The sequence below is a fragment of the Moschus berezovskii genome, chromosome 2 (assembly GCF_049115385.1).
Source record: "Moschus berezovskii isolate FMDL1 chromosome 2, NW_MosBer_1.0, whole genome shotgun sequence".
NCBI classification, from domain to species: domain Eukaryota; kingdom Metazoa; phylum Chordata; class Mammalia; order Artiodactyla; family Moschidae; genus Moschus; species Moschus berezovskii.
In genome coordinates this window covers 7,668,361-7,689,048 of record NC_142461.1, presented here as the reverse complement: position 1 = coordinate 7,689,048, position 20,688 = coordinate 7,668,361, and the positions used below count along the sequence as shown (strand labels likewise).

At 47.7% G+C, this 20,688-nt stretch overlaps 1 protein-coding gene and 1 long non-coding RNA gene across 4 annotated transcripts in view; one reads left to right on the top strand and one right to left on the bottom strand.

Moving 5' to 3' along the window:
• Positions 1-12,496, bottom strand: part of GRHL3 (grainyhead like transcription factor 3) — a 36,853-nt gene extending 24,357 nt beyond the window's left edge. For 2 of the 3 annotated variants that reach the window (XM_088843542.1, XM_088843547.1), the window contains exon 1: positions 12,389-12,496. In XM_088843542.1, coding sequence (XP_088699668.1) covers positions 12,389-12,405 — 17 coding nt within the window. In that variant the 5' untranslated portion in view covers positions 12,406-12,496. Of the gene's footprint in view, positions 1-10,674; positions 10,733-12,388 lie in introns of those variants that run through there. The other variant, XM_088843544.1, reaches the window with a different exon arrangement.
• Positions 9,524-20,688, top strand: part of LOC148778460 (uncharacterized) — a 29,043-nt gene continuing 17,878 nt past the window's right edge. The window contains exons 1-2 of the long non-coding RNA XR_016039054.1: positions 9,524-10,149; positions 11,788-12,564. This is a non-coding gene — a long non-coding RNA (uncharacterized LOC148778460). The remainder of the gene's footprint in view (positions 10,150-11,787; positions 12,565-20,688) is intronic.

Sequence of the window (20,688 nt, the reverse complement as noted above, 5' to 3'; positions counted from 1 at the left end):
CAACTGCTCTGGATCACCACCAAGTGTTGCCATGTAGACGCCGTAGGCTTGGGGCCTAAATTCCGTCAGCTACAACAGGAAGACTGCAATCCCAACCTTGCAAGGCTTGAGAGAAGATTCAAGAAAATGCTTCCATGGTAGATACTTATTCAAGGGGAATTGGTGTAGCAAGGATAGGAAATAACAATGGCAAGGTGCAAAGATAACTCAGCGTGGGTTCTGATGTCATTCTCCTCAAGACCGTGAAAGACACAGAAGGCGGGAGATCATTTCAACTCAGAGGGAGAATGTGGCAAGTGCCACAGGAGCCAGAGTGAGGAAGCCCGTAGGCAGACCCGGTCTTGGCAAATGGCATTTCAGACCAGCATTTATCGTACAGTGCCCAAGCAGCTGCTCAGATGCCAGGAACTGCAATGGAATGCTGCAGGGCACTCCTAGGCAGGCAGAACCTGGGCATTGCACCGAAAACAGGGACAAATGCAAGCCACACGGGCTCAAAGGCAAGTGATCAAGAAAGACTCTTTGGAGGACCTTCAACATGGGGAATTATACCACTTATGTAATATGCAGGGGGAGGGTCCCAGGAATATAGAATATATACATATTCTATATATTTACTTACATACATGTATATTCTAAATATATATTCACATATATATTATATATATATTCACATAATATAGAATAATGGTGATGATGATAAAAAGAATGTCTAATCTTCACTAAACATTGACCACGTTTTAGGCACTGAGATAAGCATTTTTTAAGGATTATCTCATTTAATTCTCACAACAACCCTGTGAGGCAGGTACTATTATCATTCCTATATTATATATGAGAAAATTGAAGCTCAGAGAAATTAAGGGAGTTGCCCAAGGTCCCAGTTAGTGGGTTAGTGAGTGGCCCAGAGGGGATTCAAGCTTGAGCAGGATGTTGCTGTAATACAGAATAGTGTTCTCAAACTTTCGCTGCATCAGAATGGCACAGAAGGCTTGTTAAAACACAGATTTCCAGGCCCCACCCCTAGGTTCCCTGGTAATGCTGATGCTGGTAGTCTGGGGACCACATGTTGTGAATCATTCATGTAGAACATGCTCTTAATCATGAGCAAGGGCACAGAGGTGAGGAAGTTCTGGCTTTTAGAGCAAAGAATGTCAGGGGGAGAGTGGTAGGTGAGAAACAGCAGACAACCAGGATAGGAAAAGAGAGCCCCGGAGATGAAGTGGGCACAGATTGGTCTGCTGGTGCCCTGATGCCCCCTTTCTAGGTGAGTCTCACAGATTCTCCCGTGTTAAGGGACACAGGAGTAACGTCAGCTACCGTTCACTGTGCTATTAATATATGTTTTCCACTCATCAGCTTGGCTCCTTACAGGAACATTAGAAGTAAGGATCATTTGCTTCACTTTACAGATGGAGAAACCTGAGACTTGGAGAGAATGCCCTTCAAATCACCCAACTAGCCCATGACACAACCGGGATTGTCGAGTACCCAAGCCACACACTTTCCACTAAGCCACACTGCTTTCCCACAGTGCAAGAAGGCAATCCTTGCCACAACAGGAAAATGCTCTAGTTATGGAACTGCAGGCACTGCGGCAGACTGGCAGGTGGGCGAGAGCCTTCACAAATCACACTGCAGGAAGTGCCCTCATGCTGCCCCACAGCTCAAGCCCGCATTCTCAGACACAGAGTGGGAACAGCAGCCAGGCCCACACGCAGACAGGCCGGGGGGTGGCTCTCTCCCAGGGGCTTCTTCCAGGGCAGTATCTCCCATCCCCCTGAGCCCCAGGGTGTGGGGTATTAGGCTCTGAAAGGGAGGGAGAGGGAGCTGTCACACAGGAAAGAGAAATGACAGAAACCTTCCTGCTCCAGGGGCATGGAGAGGGAGGCACACCCCAAGTTTCTGCTACGATAAATCATGGGCCTTAAGATGGAGAGGTGAGAAAAGGCCCCTCCCAGCTGCCTCCTGGGCCTGGGGTTACAGGAACTTACAGAGCAAGCCCAGGTGGCTGCCCCCAACCCCTCCCAGTCACAGCCAAAATGGAACTCCCAAACCAAGGGGGCACAGAAGGAACAGGGAAAGGCCTGGTGGACCCCACTCTCTGGGTCAACTGGGAACCCCAGCACTTAGCACCATTCCTTGTTTACAAAATGAGTCAAATAAAAGCACCTGCCATGTAGGACAATGAGGACTGAGTGACCCCATCCCAGGAAGAATGCTCACCACTGGAACATAACAAGTGTTTAATATAAAAAGAATGATGCTTGCATGCCACAGAAAGGGTATATGTTACAGAAAGCTCATTCCAGAATGTCAAAAATCTTGAGTCTATGGAAACTTAGGCTGTAGTTTGGTCTTCAGGTGTTGAAATAATTTCTCATTTATACTTTCTAATAAAGGAGCAATGTGCAAAAAATTAATCATGCTCTCAGTCCAGCTTGGAGCTGGACATCGAGCGCTTGCAAAGTGGTCCAAGACATGGTCACCCTGTACGTCGCTGGCAGATGTGGAAGTGAAGGGAAAGTCGCTCAGCTGTGTCTGACTCTTTGTGACCCCATGGACTGTAGCTGCCAGGCTCCTCTGTCCATGGGATTCTCCAGGCCAAAATACTGAAGTGGGTAGCTGTTCCTAGGGCCAATTTGCTGACTCTGGTAGAATGACCCTTATCAGTTTTAACAAGCTATCAGTTGTCTTATCCTATTCAAAATTTAAATTTTAGAAGACAATGATAAAGTTGCATCAGAAATGAAAAGACAATGTTTGCTGTTTATCCGGGAGGCTTTTCTGGCTTGTGAGGGTCTCTAATCCATCCTGTGGAAACCCCAAAGTCTGATTCCATGATACACAGCAGCTACCCTACCTCAAGCATTTACTAGCGTTTATACCACTCCAGTGTTCTTGCCTGGAGAATCCCAGGGACAGGGGAGCCTGGTGGGCTGGCGTCTATGGGGTCGCACAGAGTCGGACACGACTGAAGCGACTTAGCGGCAGCGGCAGCAGCATACCACTCCAACAGCTATTTTTCTGCATTGTCTTATCTACTCTGCACAATAGGTTTTGGGGAAGTTGAGACTCAAGTGATATTACCTCCAGGTCACTCAGCTAGTAAGCGGCAGAGGCACAACTTGAACCTGGACTTGTTGGACTCCAAGATGCAGCTCTTAACCCCATGCTAGTCTCCTTTCAAGTGCCTTTCTTATTCCGGCAGTTCCCCTCCTCTGGGATATACGGAACCAATCCTCCACTCTAGACAGAAAAGGATTCCCACCCACACGAGGCAAGGGGGCCTAAGTGAGGAAGCAAGGTGACTGGAAGTTTCTGGCAGGCACTGGGGGCGGTGGGGGTGGGGCTCCAGAGTTCTGGTTCCCAGGCCTGTTCACGCTACCAATCAATGTCACGTTCCAGGACAAAGCATTTGGCTTCTAGAAAGACCTGGCTATGGACAAGGTTAATTAGCATTGATTCATGTGCCAAATACTGAAATCTAAAAATGTTTGGCTCCCCGTTCTCCTAAAGATTAGAATTGAAGGCTGAGGGCCCGGTGGGGAACAGATGTGAAAAGGTTCCAGGAAGGTGTGAGCCCTACTAGTGGGAGAAAGAGCCAGAAGAAAGAGGGGAGACCAGTCACCTTCCCTGCGGGCCTCTGCAAACTCTCTGTTGGTGTCCCTGTCCAAAGCAGAGCTCTTTAACAGAGGTGAAAAGGGGATGCGGGAGGAGAGTGGAGGGAGAGGACATGACTCTGGGCAGCCTTCTTGTCATCAGATCTTCACTAGGGTATGGCACAGAAGAATCCATAGTACCATGGGAGAAAGTATTATAACATCAGAGTCACAGCCTGACAGACCGAAGTAACTGTGTGTCCTTGGGTAAGGCACTTCGCCTCTCTGGGCTTATTTTCTCATCTGTTAAATGGGTCTATTGAGTGTCTTGTGTGTGCCAACCAGTGACTCTTCTAGACACTGGGGAATCAGCCAAAAGCATGGCAGATAAGGCTCTGCTCCCATGGAATCTGCAATCTAATTGGGGAAGACAGACCATAAACAAGTAGGTAAATGAGTTAATTTTAGTTAGTGATAAGCGCTGTGAAGAAAATTAGAACACAGTCATGTGATGGAGTCACCAGGGCTGGCTACTTTAGAGTGGGGATAATCTCTGGGTTGTTAGGAAAATTAAGTGTATTAACATGAGAAATGTGCTAAGCCTAGAGCCTGTTAGAGAATAATCGCTTAGTAAATAACAGCCATCATCACCATCATCATCATCATGACCATCATTTTCTTAGAACCCCCAAATGAGAGTAAAGGGGACACATTGCCTGAGGTTCTTAAATTAACATCCTCTCCCAGCATCCTGTCTGTGAACCAGGTTCCACGTCAAAAACAAAAGAGACAGTGTAATAACCCCTTGCCTTGACTTTCACATTCATTATCTCATGGAGCCTCCAAACATACATGATGTATTATTATCTCTACTTTATAGACCAGAAAACAGACAACAGAGACGTTAGGTGACCTGTTCCAGGGGACTGGCCCAGTGAGTTACAAAGCCAGCCTCCTGGAATCTAACTCCATGACTAGTCACTTTTCCACCAACCACTAGTTTCTAAGAAGGGATGCAAAAGAGAGGGAAAAAACAATAAAGCTGGGTGGCATCCATCCACCTAACCATCTATGCCTCATTTTAATAAATATTAGTCAATATTTATTATACTACGTGCCAGGCTTTGTCCTGGGCGGGCGAGACAATAAGATCTCTATTGTCACAGAGGTTGCAGTTTAGTGGCAGGCAAGACTAATTTGACCACAAAAACAAATGGACAGCTACTATCAGGTGAAGAAAGCTATGAAGGAAAAGAAACCAGAGGACTTCTGACCTGCTTCAACTTTGGGGAATAACTAGATGCTGGTTGAAAAGACAGGTGGAGGGGAAGAAGAAATGTGGAGATGGGTGTGGGAGGATTTTTGACCTTCCAGATCAAAGGCAAGATCAAAGGCATAAGCCTGGGACAGCTCCCAGAGATTGTCCGCCTACTGTGTGCCAGGTGTGAGCCAGGGTTTTTGCAATATTGCCTTGTATCAAGGAAGGCCAGTCCACTGAGGAGGAAACTCAAGTGTGAGATTTGACAATCCCTCATATTTGCATAGAGTGTTCTATTTTTCAACATGCTTCTCATACGTTTGTCATCATCTCTGATCCTGCAATGCTCCTGTGGGGTAGGGAGGGAGGGTATGACTATCCCCATTTGATAACAGGAAAAGGTGAGCCACAGAGAAGGCCACTGGCTCGCCTAAGGCTACTTAGCTAGTATCTCAGGGCACCAGGCGTAGAACAGAGGTCTCTGTCTTCTAGCATCAGGAACCTTGACAAGGTTGTCTCCTCAAACACCTAGAGGGGTGAAGTGCCCACAGTGGTGAAGCATGGTTTCATCCCAAGTCCTTTCAGATTCTGAATACCCACAGCTTTCTGGCCAAGCCACTTAAGAATCCAAATGAGACTAAGTAAATGCAAAGCTACTAGTTGCGGGGGTTTTGGGGGTGTTCCAGTTAGTGTGCAAGAGACTTCAGAAATCTAGTCTCTCTTAGTTTCTGCTGTTGTTGTCTGCTTTGGCCACATCACCCAGTATGTGGGATCTTAGTTCCCCGACTAGGGATGGAACCTAGCTGCTGAGCAGTGAAAGCGCAGACTCCTAACCACTGGACTGCCAGGGAAGTCCCTAGAAATCTAATCTCTGGCAGCAACTGTGACTTGCCCAAGGACACACAGCACCGAGTAGGACTGGGATTCAAGTCTCTTAGCTTCCTGTCCAGTACTCAGCTCAATCATTACCTTATCTCAAAGGCATTTCTATAATTCAGAGATGGAAAAGTAAGCCCTCTGACTTAATTTTACAGAAGAGGGAAGAAAACTCACCACCAAGGGGGCAGCCTCAAGCCCCACTAAAGGAGGTCCCTGAAACAGGACAGATTCAGGCACCTGGGCCCCACTTCCCTCCAGCCTGAGGAGGAAGAGTTCCAGGGGCTGCCTGAGCTGGGTGTTAACACCCAGATACACCCAATGACTGGTCAAACCCTGTTGTAAGCCACACAGCTCATCAGCTGTGATCAATCACACTCACTAATTACCCACGGGGAGGCCCTGCCACAACTGCTCATGGAGGAATCATTTTTCAGTCATCCCCATGGAAGGTGTTCCCTGGGCATGGCAGACTGCTCCAGGGTTGTCATGCTTGCAAGTGGCCCATCTGGTTTCTGGATGCACTGGTTGTGAAATGTGCCTTGTCACATGCTGGGGGCTCACTTGGGGGCCTCAATGGGGAAATGGCAGTGCTTAGGGAATGGCTCTATAATGACCCCAGTTTGAATGACGAGGTTAGCAAGAATTGGGAACTTCTGAGGGCAGGGACAACATGGTATTTACCTTTGTAAATAGTTATAGAGTGGGCCTCAGAGCTAGCCAGAGCTGGTTCCAGTTTCAACTCTGCTATGACTAGCTGTGTGACTTTACACTTGACCTCTCTGTGCCTCAACTTTCTAACCAGTAAAAAAATGGGAGAAGATGAGAGCAATAACATCAGAGTTACTGTGATAGCTATTATTCATTGAGGGCTTATCAAGTGCCAGATGCTGGCCCAACAATTTCAAGTCATTTTTTTGTTTAATCTTTACACCTTTGTAAGCTATTACTGTTGGAAAATGCAAAGGGATAATGAAGGCAAAGTAATCAGCATAGTGCCAGCACATAATAACATGAATTATTCTAATACTTTGTGGGGTAGCCCTTAGAAAACTACAGGACAACTCACAGCCTCACTTTCTCCTTCTACTATTGACAGAAGGAGACCAGAGACTCAGAGATTCTCAGATAAAGAGCCGCAAGCATTGCCAGCTTCATCATCTGGATCCAGGTGGGCAAGTTAACCGAGAGCCAACACTTTTAGCTGCATGTAAATTAATTATGTGCCATTTTCTAATTATACCAGAAACTCACTTTCTCCCCTTTGAAAATTCTTCCCTCGATGGGAATTTTTTTTTTTCATGCTATATTCTCCTCTTGATTTCCTATCCAATTTTCCTAATTCTTTTCTGTTATCCGGTTGAGACGTGAAAGAAGTGCACTCCACCTAGAGACCCAAGGCGCCACACCCCGTCCTTCATTCACTCACTCTGCTGAGCAGGCCCGGTGCTGGGACACAAAGGTGAATACCATGCTGCCCCTGCCCTCAACAGTTCCCCATTCTTGCAAACCTAGGAAGGCCCAGTGAAATAACACCAAATACGGGTGAGAGCCTTTCCCTTCAAGACTTTCACTAGATCAGTTGCTCTGACCCTTTTAAAGAGGCAAAAGGAATGGGGTTGTTGGGGGGGAGGCCTGGGTAGCCAGCCAGAATTATTTGTTCCATTTTATAAATGGAACAAAGCTTCCCTTGTAGCTCAGTTGGTAAAGAATCTGCCTGCAATGCAGGAGACCCAGGTTTGATTCCTGGGTAGGGAAGATCCCCTGGAGAAGAAAACAGCAACCCACTCCAGTACTCTTGCCTGGAGAATCCCATGGACAGAGGAGCCTGGCAGGCTACAGTCCACAGGGTCTCAAGAATTGGACACAACTTAGCGACTAAACCACCACCACCACAAATGCAAAAATTTGAGTTTCAGACAGGGGAAAGAAGACAAGGGAAGAAAAGCAACTAAGTTACTTTATAGTCAGGCCTTGTGCTTTTTCATTTGCATCCATACCCTGTGAGGTGGATGTTATCACCCCTTTACATACGCAGAAACACTGACAGAGGTTAAAGAGTCCATCCAAAAGTTACCCACTCTGTACCTGGCAGGAAAAGTGAAAGGAAAGTGAAGTCGCTCAGACGTATCTGACTCTTTGCGACCCCATGGACTGTAACTTGCTAGGCTCCTCCATCCATGGGATTCTCCAGGCAAGAATACTGGAGTGGGTTGCCATTTCCTTCTCCAGGGGATCTTCCCAACACAGGGATTGAACCCAGGTCTCCCACACTGCAGGCAGACTCTTTACTGTCTGAGCCACCAGGGGCTCCTACCTTGCAGAGCTGGGCTCAAACACAGGTATGACCCCAGAACCAAGCTCTCAGCCTGCTGACTCAGCAACTATACTGCAGGTCAGCATGGAATTGGGAAACTCCTGCTTTCCCATCCTCTGCCAGGTCTTCTAGGCCAATGGTTCTTAAACTTGATCATGCATCAGAATAACCTGGACGGCCTGTTAAAACACATATTGCTGAACCCCACCCCCAGAGTTTTTGATTCAGTAGCTCTAGGGTGGGGCTGAGAATCTGCATGTCTACAGAGTTCCCAGGTGATGATGCTGATGACGAAGGACCACACTTTGAAAATACCGTTTTTTTGTTTTTTAAGGTGAATCAATAATTCTCTTTTAAAAAATTATGACTCTTTCCTCCCTCTCCTCATTTCAAAAGTGACACAGGGTCACTTTGTAAAACGATATATATAAAAACATGGAATATACAGAAAAATTGGAAGCAGAGACTATAATTCACCCGCATTCCTCTGCTCAGAGAAAAGCACAGTTAACAGTGTGGCAGTATCTCATCAGTTTTCAACATCCATGCTGGTGAGAAGCAGGGTGACACACTGGTGCTAAGCATCCTTTTGGCCCCTTATAAGATCCCAGCTCTTCAGCAAGATCTTGGAGAGCCTGAGACAAGCTGAAATCCCCTCACTTGCAAAATTGTATTTATGCTCCCATCCTTCACTGAAGTGCTGGGAGGGTTACAGGAAATGATGTCCTTATCAAATACCTGACCCTGTGTCCCCTGTGAAGTCAGCGCTCAAGTAAAGACTTCAGTTCAGTCGCTCAGTCGTGTCCGAATCTTTGCGATCACAGCACGCCAGGCCTCCCTTTCCATCACCAACTCCCGGAGTTCACTCAAACTCATGTCCATAGAGTCGGTGATGCCATCCAGCCATCTCATTCTCTGTCGTCCCCTTCTCCTCCCGCCCCCAATCCTTCCCAGCATCAGTCTTTTCCACTGAGTCTTAGCTGTTACTTTTGTTTTAACCGAAGGGTGCTTCGGATACGCTCTTTGCATTTTCAGCCCTGAGACTCTTCCTTCCCGTCGTCCTCCGTGTGGACCCCTGAAGACCCTCTGGGCTCCAGGCACCGACCGGGGGCTCCTACTAGGAGAGGGCAGCAGACGGAGTGGCAGGCGCCGATGCCCTTAGGGTCGTCGCAAGGGCCTCTCGGCCCAGTCGGCCTGTTTTACAGCCCGGTCTTAACGAGGCTTTTTAACTTTTCATTCACCAGCAGCGTAGCTCTGACTTTTAATAACACGACAAAAATTTGCTCCTGGCAATCATGGTTTCGACCACAAAAACCACAGCGGGAGGCGTTCCTGGTTAACTCTTTCAGCGCTGCAGGCAGTCTGGAGCCCAAGCGCTCGGGAGCTTGGGTGGAGTGGCGGCGAGGCCTGAGGTCACAGACCGGGATGGGATGGGTCGGGTCCCCCTCCCACCCTCCCTTGAGGCTCTCCAAGCTTGGGGAGGAAGATGGTTTCAGACGGCGGGTGCGGGCCAGACTGCGGCTCGAGGGGAATCCTGGAGTGCCTCCCTCACTTCCCTCTCTTTCTTTCATTCCACAGGCCTACTGCGTGCTGAATACTTAATCTCTACACCTTCAGTTCCTCAACGGACGGGACGGGACAGCACTGGCCAACCAAGCGCCCAATACACCCCTCCCCGGCCAACAAAGATGCTTCTCCAAACATGGCAGCCTGACTGCGACCCGTACAGCTCTCTCGCGGAGCTGTTTCCCGCGAGAAGAGGGCATCTGGCAGCGACTTCCGGCGCCCCCGCCGCCCCAGGATCCCTTGCGACTGGCTCCAGCCCCCGAGGCGCTGGGTAGGAACCACGGGCTGGAGGCACCAGCGGTTTGTGGAGGGCTGGAGGCTGGCAGATGCGCCCAGCCCCAACCACATGAAAAGTCCCGTGCGCCCCACCTGCCAGCTACCTTGAGCTGGCTTTTAACTCTACTGTTTGGCCTCCATGCCCGCCAAGGGCCAGCCTTCGAAGTGGCCTAGTAATTGGGCTCTCACATTTATGGAGCTCCTCCACCGGATCGGGTGGCCCACCTACGGGTGCCCACTGTTTTCCCGACCAGGTAGGTGCCTGTATCCTTACTGGAGAGACGAGGAAATTGAGGGTCAGGGAAGAGAAGCAGATTCAGTAGGATCCTGAAGTTGCTGAGTGGCAGAATTTAGACTCTTGTGCAAGTCGGGTTTTTCCCACTACACCAGGGCCTGGCAAGAGGTGGTCATTCCTTCAGGATCAAGATGGTTGCAAGGCCCAATTCTCTTTAACTGCACTTCTGGGGGCACGGCAGCAGCAAGACAGTGCCCGCAGCATAAGCAGCTCAAAACTTGCAAGCCGAGCAGTGGATTCCGCCCCCAACCCCCCTTTATCAGTAAAGGCACTTGAGCCCCCAGGCACTGAGACTCTGTCATTGTAATCTTTAGTGATGACTTCAGACTCTGCCTGCAATTACTCAGCAGGCACAGGTTCCCTTCACCCCACCCCAACCGGAGAAGCCTCGACTGTCAGGAACTCTGACTTCAGACTCATATCATTAAGGAGGAGAAATGCAAGAAACCTTTTTGTTCAAGTAGCCCAGCTTCAAGACACTTACCCCTAAGCGACACCAATGAATACATTTCTGTCTGCAGTCTATGCTGTGCTGACCAGCAGAGCTAAGTGGGATGGAGACAAAGTAGATGTTTTTTGATTTCAAAGTATAGAATAATAGAAAACAAGAAATAATAGAATATTGAAAGAATAAATATTAGAAATATTAAATTAAAATTATTAAAAATATTAGAAATAGTAACAGAAAGCAAGAAATGCTTGTTGATTGGTTATTTCTGTATAAAGTAACAAAGGTATTTCAGATTGTTCCTTAACCAGGATTTAAACCAATTGCTTTTCTAAAGTTATTGGATACCCCAACAGCTCCATTAAGTGAGTACCAATATGACCACAATTTACAGGTGAGGAAACTGACCCTTAGGTGAAGTGGCTTGGCCAAAGTCACACAGCTGATTAGTGGCAGAGCTGGAACTTGAACCTCGGTGTTGGCTCTATTGATCTGCTCTTATTCCAGTTGTTAACACGTTATCAACCCCAGGAAGCCCATTCCAGAGAAATCTGATGGCCAGTGAGTCCACCATGAACATAGATAGCTAACCCAGGAGAATCCAAGACCTGACTGGTATCATGGAACCTTGTCTACAGTCAGGCCCCACCACATGCTCTGCTGTTAGGTCTTCAAGTTCTTAAAATAATCTATTAAGGAGTAGCTAGAAAAAAAAAAAAGATTGTTCAATCCTTGACTCTGTCCTATTACCTGTGAGGGTGGAAGGAGAAGGATAGTCTGTGTTTTAGGAGTCTGGTTTCTGCCAGCTCCCTAAACTCAGGTTACAGCAGCGCAGAATCCCAGCCTCATCCCACCTTCTCCGAGGTCTGGACCCCAAGCTGGGAGTCCATGGTGAAAGTCAGCATCAGCCAGGAGGGATTCTAAATCCCAGCTGTGGGCAAGAAGTCACCTGCGTTCTGTCAGGCAATAGAGATGACCTCACTGAAAACCACAGCTCAGCCTCCTCAGCCTTAGAACAGCCTCTGCATGAAGTCAACCATGTTTTATTGAATGCTTCTTCAGACCTTGGCTCTGTGCTAAGCATTTTACAGAGTTTATCACACTTAACTCTCAATAATTCTACAGAACATTCTTATACCCATTTTCTAGATGAGGAAAATGAAGCCCAGATCAGTTCAATGACTTGTCCAAATCAAGATCACACAGCGCACGAGGAACTGAGCCTGGATTCGAACATAGGTCAAGCCGACTAAAGAGTGCATATGTTTAACCAGCACACTTAACTTTCCCCCTTGGGACTGTTCCAACCCAACAAGCAAGTCCCTTTAGAGAAACCCAGCTCTCTGCCAAAGACAGTTCTTAGAACCACCTCAAAAAAAGGGCAAGAAAATGGAAAGCCTAGATGGGATTGGCCGCTATCTCTGACTTTCAGGGCCCCTTCAATTTATCAGAAAGTGATGCCAAAAGCCTTCACAGTTTCAGTCCTGTGTTTCCCTACCTGGCTCGAAACTGCTCAGCAGAGAGAGAAAGGAGAAAGAAAAAAAAAAAAGATTTTCCCAGGGAAACACTCAGCTCTCGCTTGAGACGGGGCTTGCCTCAACACGCCAGAGTGAGATCGTCAGCCCATTCATTTACCCTTACAAATTGCTCTGTGAATCTTGGCGCCGGTCTCCCTGCCCTTTCCCCTTCTAGAAACCCCATACAGCCTCCCCGCTCGGAGAGCGCCAGGCATCCACGGTTGTTTACTCACTCAAGTTCATTCGACATCTTCCTGCTCCCAGGCTGGAACGATGGATCGATGGATCCGCACTGGGCACCGAGGCTCTGCTGACCGCTCGTCTCTAATTCTCGCCTGACACAGACATTCCCTGCCCAGGGAACTGTTTGATTTATGTTGAGGTTTCAGTGTGGGGATTCTGCTGACAGGTAGGTTCCCAGCCGCGCTGGCGCTGATTGGCTACAGGTACAGGTGCCGGGGACAGCAGGTATACCTCAACAGGTGCAGCTGTTAACTCTTGGCCTGCCGAGTTGGGGGTGGAGCCATGCGGGGGGGGGGGGCTGGCTGGGTGGAACTGGCCAATTCCTTCCTTGGTGAGGGGGTGGGGGTGGAGATGAGGTAGGAGGGAGGAGAAAAAAAGTGCCGGGGAGAAGATAGCCAGAGGAAAAGTACAGGGACAAACAGATACTTGGCTGCAGGAAATCTCGATTCCTGTTTCTAGTATCCTGGATACTTGGAACATCCTTCCTCCGCAATCACCACCACCCTGCCAAATTCCCTTGGCCTCCTCCCCTACCCAGCATGGACTACTTCACAGCCACCAGGGAATTCCCAAAGGAGAGAGCAGATCTTCCCTTGTGGGCCTCTGTGCAAGTCCCCTTTCTTTTTTCCTAGATCTCTCCCTTTAAGGGAAAGCTTATTTCTGAATAGTCTTTTACAGTTATTCAGATGATTTCTCTTGACGGCTCACAGCAACCCACTGTGGTAGCTATTAGCATGCTCTCTTCCTCCCCCAACACACACTTCACGGGTGAGGAAATGGGAGCCAGAGGCTAAACGTGACTTGCCCAAGGGCATGAGCCAGTGAGTGTCAGAGCCCAGATCTGAATCTTCAGCCGTCTCACTCCACACGTCTGTCCCTTTGAGCTGAAGTCACTGGCCTCAATTCAGCAGACCTGTGTGGAACACCTGATGTGTGCCAGGCCCTACTCTGGGTTCTGGGCAGACTGGCCAAAAAGACAGGGTCACTGCTCTTGGAGTTTATGATCTGGGGTGTGTGTGTGTTGGTGGCCAGGAGTGGGGGTGTAGGATGCAGGCAGCCTTTTATTTGGTGTGATACAGATCTGAATGAGATGTCAGCAAACCACATACCTCTGGCCAGAACACAAGGGATGGAAACGTTGAAGTCGGTCACCTTCGAAACCTTTAGCTAGCCGGTCATCTCCCAGACTCCAGTAAGCGCTTCATTCTGCATCAGAAACGCAGGAGAAATCAGTTGCCTGTTAGACTAAGTAATTGTAGAATGATTGCCATGAGGTGTCTTCTATGAAGAACAAGGTTGGGAAACCCAGAAGATCCCCAGACAAACAGGAGAATTCTAGAACTTTTTGTAGCGCTTCCACCACGAGAAATCTGGACTGAAGTCCAAGCCAGTCTTGTTATCTTTTGATTTCCTCTCTCTCTCTCTTCTCCTCCCCATCCCCCGACCTCCACCCTCCACACACACTCCTTTTGACACATCATCCCTTTGCTCTGTCTTCCTGAGAGCCTCACCTTGGCCCGCTCCTTCTCTCTCAGGGAAAGGCGGAGTTTCAGCTACTCCTGCCAGCCTGATGGAGGTTTTCAAGGTGAGGAGCCCTCTTGGGGTGTGGTCAGGCCTGTGGAGAGAGGATACTGGGTTTGAGAATTGTCAGAGGTTGGTTCCTCCCTGGAAGCTATGTTGGGGATAATGGAGGGGGTCCTGACAAATAACAGTAAATGATCATCATAATTGCTAATGAAGCCACCTCCTCAGAGCAGGCCTCTCCCGCCACACTTGTTAAAGTAGACATTGAGTCACTGTATAACATCACTTAATTCTGTCTCTCTGAATCCCTTGTGACTTTTGGACATCTCTCTAAATTGTTTATTGCTTTCATCCCTTCTTCTAGAGTGTAAACTCTGTAAGAGGAGAGACTTTGTCTGGGTCACTGTTCAATCTCCAGCGCCTTCCATGGTGTCTGGCGCACGGTAGGCGCCCAGGGTACCTCACGCGTCAGGCATTGTGCTAAGCCTTTGCGTACCTCGTCTCCTCCTTGAAACTGCTGTATGCCATAGGCCCTTGTGTTATCCCTGTGTTAGAGATGAGGAGACGGAGATATGAACTGATTAAATAACTTCTTCAAGCTGCATGGCCTAGGAGTGGTAGCCCTAGAGTTGGGATCTGGTCAGAGAGCAGAGCCTGGATGCCCAAGCCCTTGACAGGGTTTATTGGTGGCAGGAGGGCCATTTGGTGCCAATTGTAACTGCAGAGCTTAGTACTGCCCAAAGGATGGCACACTTGTCTGTGTCCCTGTCTGCCCGCCTCCTGGAAGGCTGTGAAGTTTCTTTCAGCTGTGTTGCAACTCCCAGGTAAAGGGCCATGGGGGTGACTCATGCTGGCTGGGCTCAGGTGGAGACTGGGAACCCAGGCAGCGTGTCTGTGCTCGCTGGGCTTTTTAAATGGGTCCTCTCTCTCTACACCTCTGGATCATGCCTCTTTAATTGCCCTCACCCATCTACAGAGATCAGCAGGTCATGGGGCAGAGAGTTTTTAACGTCTCCACACATGGAATGCTCCAGAAGGCACCCTGGATGAGATGGAGGGACTTGTGGTCCAGAGTAGGTCAACAGGGTACCACGAGCCAGTTTATAAGGTTGCTGGGACCCTCCAGCAGGAGCTAAGCCTCCCAGTCTGAGGGTGTGGGCTGTTCTAGGCCTTTGCTGAAGGATTCAGAGATGCCAAGTTTTTTAGAGAGACGCTACCCAAGCTTTGCCCCCACTCCTGCCCCTTTCCTACTCCTGTGTGGCATGGGCACGGCCCAGGACTCAGCCGGGCTGGCGTCTCTTCCCCTTCTTGGATTGGCCCAGTTCTCGGTTTCTTGGCAGAGGAGATTGAAAACAGAGACTCACCAATCATATTTGACATAATGATTGTATTCACAATAACAACAGTAAGTAATGATGACTACAGTTTATTTCATGTTTGTATATTGCAAGCATAGTGCTAAGAGTTATCCGTGCTATCTGATAGTATTGCTCTGAGACTGGCTGACCTGGGTTCAGATCCCAGCCCAACCATTTACTAGCTGTGTGATTTTGGGCAAATGATTTAAGTGTTCTGAGCTTGTTTCCTCACCTATAAATGGTTACAAAAATAGTATCCCCCTTATAAGGTTATTATGAGAATTAAATAGATTAATGTATATGAAGTTGATTGTTGTTTAGTCATTCAGTAGAGTCTGACTCTTTGCAACCCCATGGACTACAGTCCATGTAGTACAGGCTCCACTGTGCGTGGGATTTCCCAGACAAGAATATTGGAGTGGGTTGCCATTTCCTCCTCCAGGGAATCTTCCTGATGCAGGGATCAACCCTGTGTCTCCTGCATTGGCAGGCAGGTTCTTTACCACTGAGCCACCGGGGAAGCCTGCCTGGCACATTGTTGTTGTTTAGTTGATAAGTTGTGTCCAACTCTTGGTCACTCAGTGGACTGCAGCACTCCAGGCTCCTCTCTTCTCCACTGTCTCCCAGTAATTTGCTTAAATTCATGTCCATGAAGGCTGTGAGAGATCGATGGAAAAAGGAGAGGGGATGACAGAAAATGAGACGGTTAAATGGCTTCACCGACTCAGTGGGCATGAATTTGAGTCTGGCACATAGCACGCAGTGATTGTTAGGAAAGTTTTTGCTCCAAAATCAACGGCAGATGGTGACTGCAGCCATGAAACTAAAAGACGCTTGCTCCTTGGAAGAAAAGTTATGACCAACCTAGATAGCATATTAAAAAGCAGAGACATTACTTTGCCAAAAAAGGTCCATCTAGTCAAGGCTATGGTCTTTCCTAACTCATGTAAGAGTTGGGCCGTAAAGAAAGCTGAGCACTGAAGAATCGATGCTTTTGAACTGTGGTGTTGGAAAAGACACTTGAGAGTCCCTTGGACTGCAAGGAGATCTAACCGGTCTGTCCTAAAGAAAATCAGTCCTGAATAGTCATTGGAAGGACTGATGCTGAAGCAGAGACACCAGTACTTTGGCCACCTGATGGGAAGAGCTGACTCATTTGAAAAGACCCTGATGCTGGGAGGGATTGGGGGCAGGAGGAGAAAGGGACGCCAGAGGATGAGATGGTTGGATGGCATCACCGACTCAATGGACATGAGTTTGAGTGAACTCCGGGAGGTGGTGATGGACAGGGAGGCCTGGCGTGCTGCGGTCCATGGGGTCGCAGAGAGTCGGACACGACTGAGCGACTGAACTGAACTGAAAGGCTAGGACCACTGCTTAGAGTTACGTGACTGCTATAGCCAGAGCTGCTTTGTACATCTCTGCAGCGTGTGCACTGCGCAGTCACAGCGCTGTTTACAGCAGGGGCCTTGCAGTGTTGAGCGTGAATGCCCTGCTAACAGCTCTTCCTTTTCTAACACATTAAAACTGTATGGTGTTCCACACGTATTGACAATTTGTTGACCTACATAAAAACATGGAAAGGACAAATACCCAAATGTCAACAGTGCTCCTCTGTGGGTGCCAAAATGACAGAACTCTATTTATTTAGTTTGGCCATGTGGCGGCTTGTGTTATCTTACATCCCCATCCAGGGATCTTAGTTCCGTGACAAGGGACTGAACCCAGGCCCACAGCAGTGAAAACACAGTGTCCTAACCACTGAATCACCAGAGAATTCCCCAGGATGACAGAATTTTAATTGTTTCCCTATCCTTCTCCTCCCGCACCAAAGTTTCTGCATTGATTGTGCTTTTGTGATTAGGAATTATAAACAAAATAACAGTTTAAATGTCATTCAGTTCAGTTCAGTCGCTCAGTCATGTCCAACTCTTTGCAACCCCATGGGCCGCAGCATGCCAGGCCACCCTGTCCATCACCAACTCCCGGAGTTTACCCAAACTCATGTCCATTGAGTTGGTGATGCCATCCAGTCATCTCATCCTCTGTCATCCCCTTCTCCTCCTGCCCTCAATCTTTCCCAGCATCAGGGTCTTTTCAAATGAGTCAGCTCTTCACATCAGGTGGCCACAGGATTGGAGTTTCAGCTTCAACATCAGTCCTTCCAATGAATACCCAGGACTGATCTCCTCTAGGATGGCCTGGTTGGATCTCCTTGCAGTCCAAGGAACTCTCAAGAGTCTTCTCCAACACCACAGTTCAAAAGCATCAAATCTTCAGTGCTCAGCTTTCTTCACAGTCCAACTCTCACATCCATACATGACCACGGGAAAAACCATAGCCTTGACTAGATGGAGTTTTGTTGTCAAAGTAATGTCTCTGCTTTTTAATATGCTAAGTTGGTCATAACTTTCCTTCCAAGGAATAAGCGTCTTTTAATTTCATGGCTGCAGTCACCATCTGCAGTGATTTTGGAGCCCCCCAAAATAAAGTCTGACACTGTTTCCCCATCTATTTGCCATGAAGTGATGGGACCAGATGCCATGATCTTAGTTTTCTAAATGTTGAGCTCTAAGCCAACTTTTCCACTCTCCTTTCACTTTCGTCAAGAGGCTCTTTAGTTCTTCTTCACTTTCTGCCATCATTAAATCAAAATAAATGCCCTTTGACTAAATGGCCATCATGCCCCATTCTTCCTGGAGTAAAAGTGGAGATAAAGATAATAAAAGCTCAGAGTCCTTGCTCAGAGCTTCCCTATAAGACGCATGAATGGAGAATAGGGCTCTCCAACCCGAAGGCTCGCGGCAGTGAGTTCAGGAGTCAGATCAGATCTTAGTTAGAATTGTTATCATTTATTGAGCACTTACTCTGTGATGCTTTCTTTAAATGCTTTGTGTCATTCCTCCCTGCAAAATGGGATCACGCTATTCATTCCAGACAGACAACTCCTAGAGTATTGAGCAAGTTACTAAAGGAGTAACTCCAGAGTCATCTGCCTGAGACCTTGGACAAGCAACTTGACCTCCTCATTACTCAGATTTCCTCCTCAGTGAAATAAATGATCACTATGAGAATTAAAGGAGGCAACACGGTGTCCTTAGTATGTGGCCAGGCACAGTTCTAGGTGTGTTAGGTACATATCATGTAATTGTCTTGAGTCCTGTGGCATAGTTGTCATAATTTTCCCCATCTTACAGAGGAGTAGCAGCCTCAGAAAGGTGAGGTAACTCAGCAAAGATCACTTGGCTATCTACTTAGAAATCAAGGAGGATCAAATCAAGCTCTACATGACCCCAAAGCCATGGGAACAGTCCTTTCAACCTCCTGGGTTCCCTTTTGGAACAAAGTCATGCATGGATGGGTAGAAGGAAAGAGGGAAGGAGGGAAGGAAAGTAGATAGGTTGGTTGATAGCACTTACCAGATAAGGAAGGATTTGTTAGTGTTTGGACTGCAGAAACTATACAAGGAAAAACCTCCCTTGGCACTTTGAAGAACTACTTGTTGAATAAATGAAAAATGAACAAATGTGTCTAATTTATACAAGGTCATTGACATTCTGGCATATCAGCTGTTACTTTCTGTCCCCACCCCCAAGGAAAAAGCCTTCCAAAGTTTGAATCCCTGCCCTTCCTGTTATTAGCATATACTTTTGGGCCAGTGACTCAGTCTGTAAATTTCAGGGTCCCCATCATCCCTCAGTGGGATTGATCTGCAGAGTAAATAAGGTCTCCATGTAAAGCTAATGGCCAGGGGTAGGTAGCTGGTAGTATAGGTGAGCACCCAGCTTAGAAGGAGATCCTCAGCCACCACCCATTACCGGCCTGACTACACAGTTTATGGCACTCAGCACTCAACCTTCCTTAAAAACAGTTCCTTCAGGGAATTCCCTGGTGGTCCAGTGGTTAGGATTCGTCACTTTCCTTGCTGAGGTCAGAATTCAGTCCCTGGTCTGGGAAATAAGATCCAGCCAGCTGCTCAGTACAGTCAGGGGAAAAAAAACAAAAGCCTCTTCTCTGTGTAAAGCTCTTTCCAGTTTACATGGTGTTTTCCTATGGTTTATCTTCTCTGATAAAGCCACAGAGAGGTAGGGCAGAATGTTATCACTGGCCCCATCCGTTCCGTTCCGTTCTGTCGCTCAGTCGTGTCCGACTCTTTGCGACCCTGTGGACTATAGCCTACCGGGCTTCTCCGTCCATGGGATTCTCCAGGCAAGAATACTGGAGTGGGTTACCGTTTCCTTCTCCAGGGGATCTTCCCGACCCAGGGATCGAACCCGGGTCTCCCGCATTGGAGGCAGACGCTTTAACCTCTGAGCCACCAGGGAAGCCCACTGCCCCATATGATACATAAACTGAGGCTTAAAGAAAACACCCCTACTTAGGCAAAGGAGTTGGATTGGAACTTCAGATTTGGGACAAAGCATCACCATGGATACCATTATGGATCCTATGGGTCCCAGAATACTGTCCTTGGTGTGTAGCTGAAGCCCTGTTTCATCCTGATGTTCTTTTCTACCCATCGCTGGACTTAAGTGGAGGGACAGGCCACACACCCGACATAGAGACAGCCCTAACTAGAAGGCCTGGAAGGACCTGGAGGTTGTGCTCATGAAGAATCAGGAGAAGGAGTGGGCAGCCTGCAGGCCCTTTTACACTCTGTACTTTAGATTTTTATCACAGTTCTGCCAATAACACCACCTACATTCCTTCTGAGAGGAGTGGAAGGACATGAGGAATCATGGGGTCTAAAGTCATCCTGAGAGCTCCTTTAAAAGAAAAAAAAAAATCTGGAAACAGAGAAGCAAGTTGTTTTTTGTTTTTTTTTTCCCCCACTTATCATGTTGATAAAGATGAAAGAAAATGATGTTGGCAAGGGTGAGAGAAAGCAAGCTGTCTCCTTGCTGGAGGGAGTGTGAATCAGTCCAGACTTTGGAGTTAGATTTCAACTCATCCTTTGATCTTACATTTTCACTCATACGAATTTAGCCTAAGCAAATAATCTGTGTGCGGAGAGTTATCTGCAAGGATATGCATCAGAGCGTTGTTTATAATTCTGAAAATTTAGAATTAATATAAATACCCTTAAGCAGAGGCTCAGTGAAGTAAATTAAGACCCTTGAATATAGTTGGATATCGAGTCACAGTTCAAAAGGATGCTACAGAAAGCCCCTTAACACCATGGAAATTACTTCCTATGCTTACAGCACAATCGTTAGCATTTTTGAGTCTTTACTGTGTTCGAGGCACTGAGCTCAGTTGTTTAGTCTCATTTAATCCTCACAACAACCAAGTGAAGTAAGTACTATTATCTTTATTTTACGAACAAGAGAAGTGAGGCCTAGAAGTGAAATGTCTGGGTGGCTCAGTCGCTCAGTCCAACTCTTTGTGACCCCAAGGACTGCAGCACA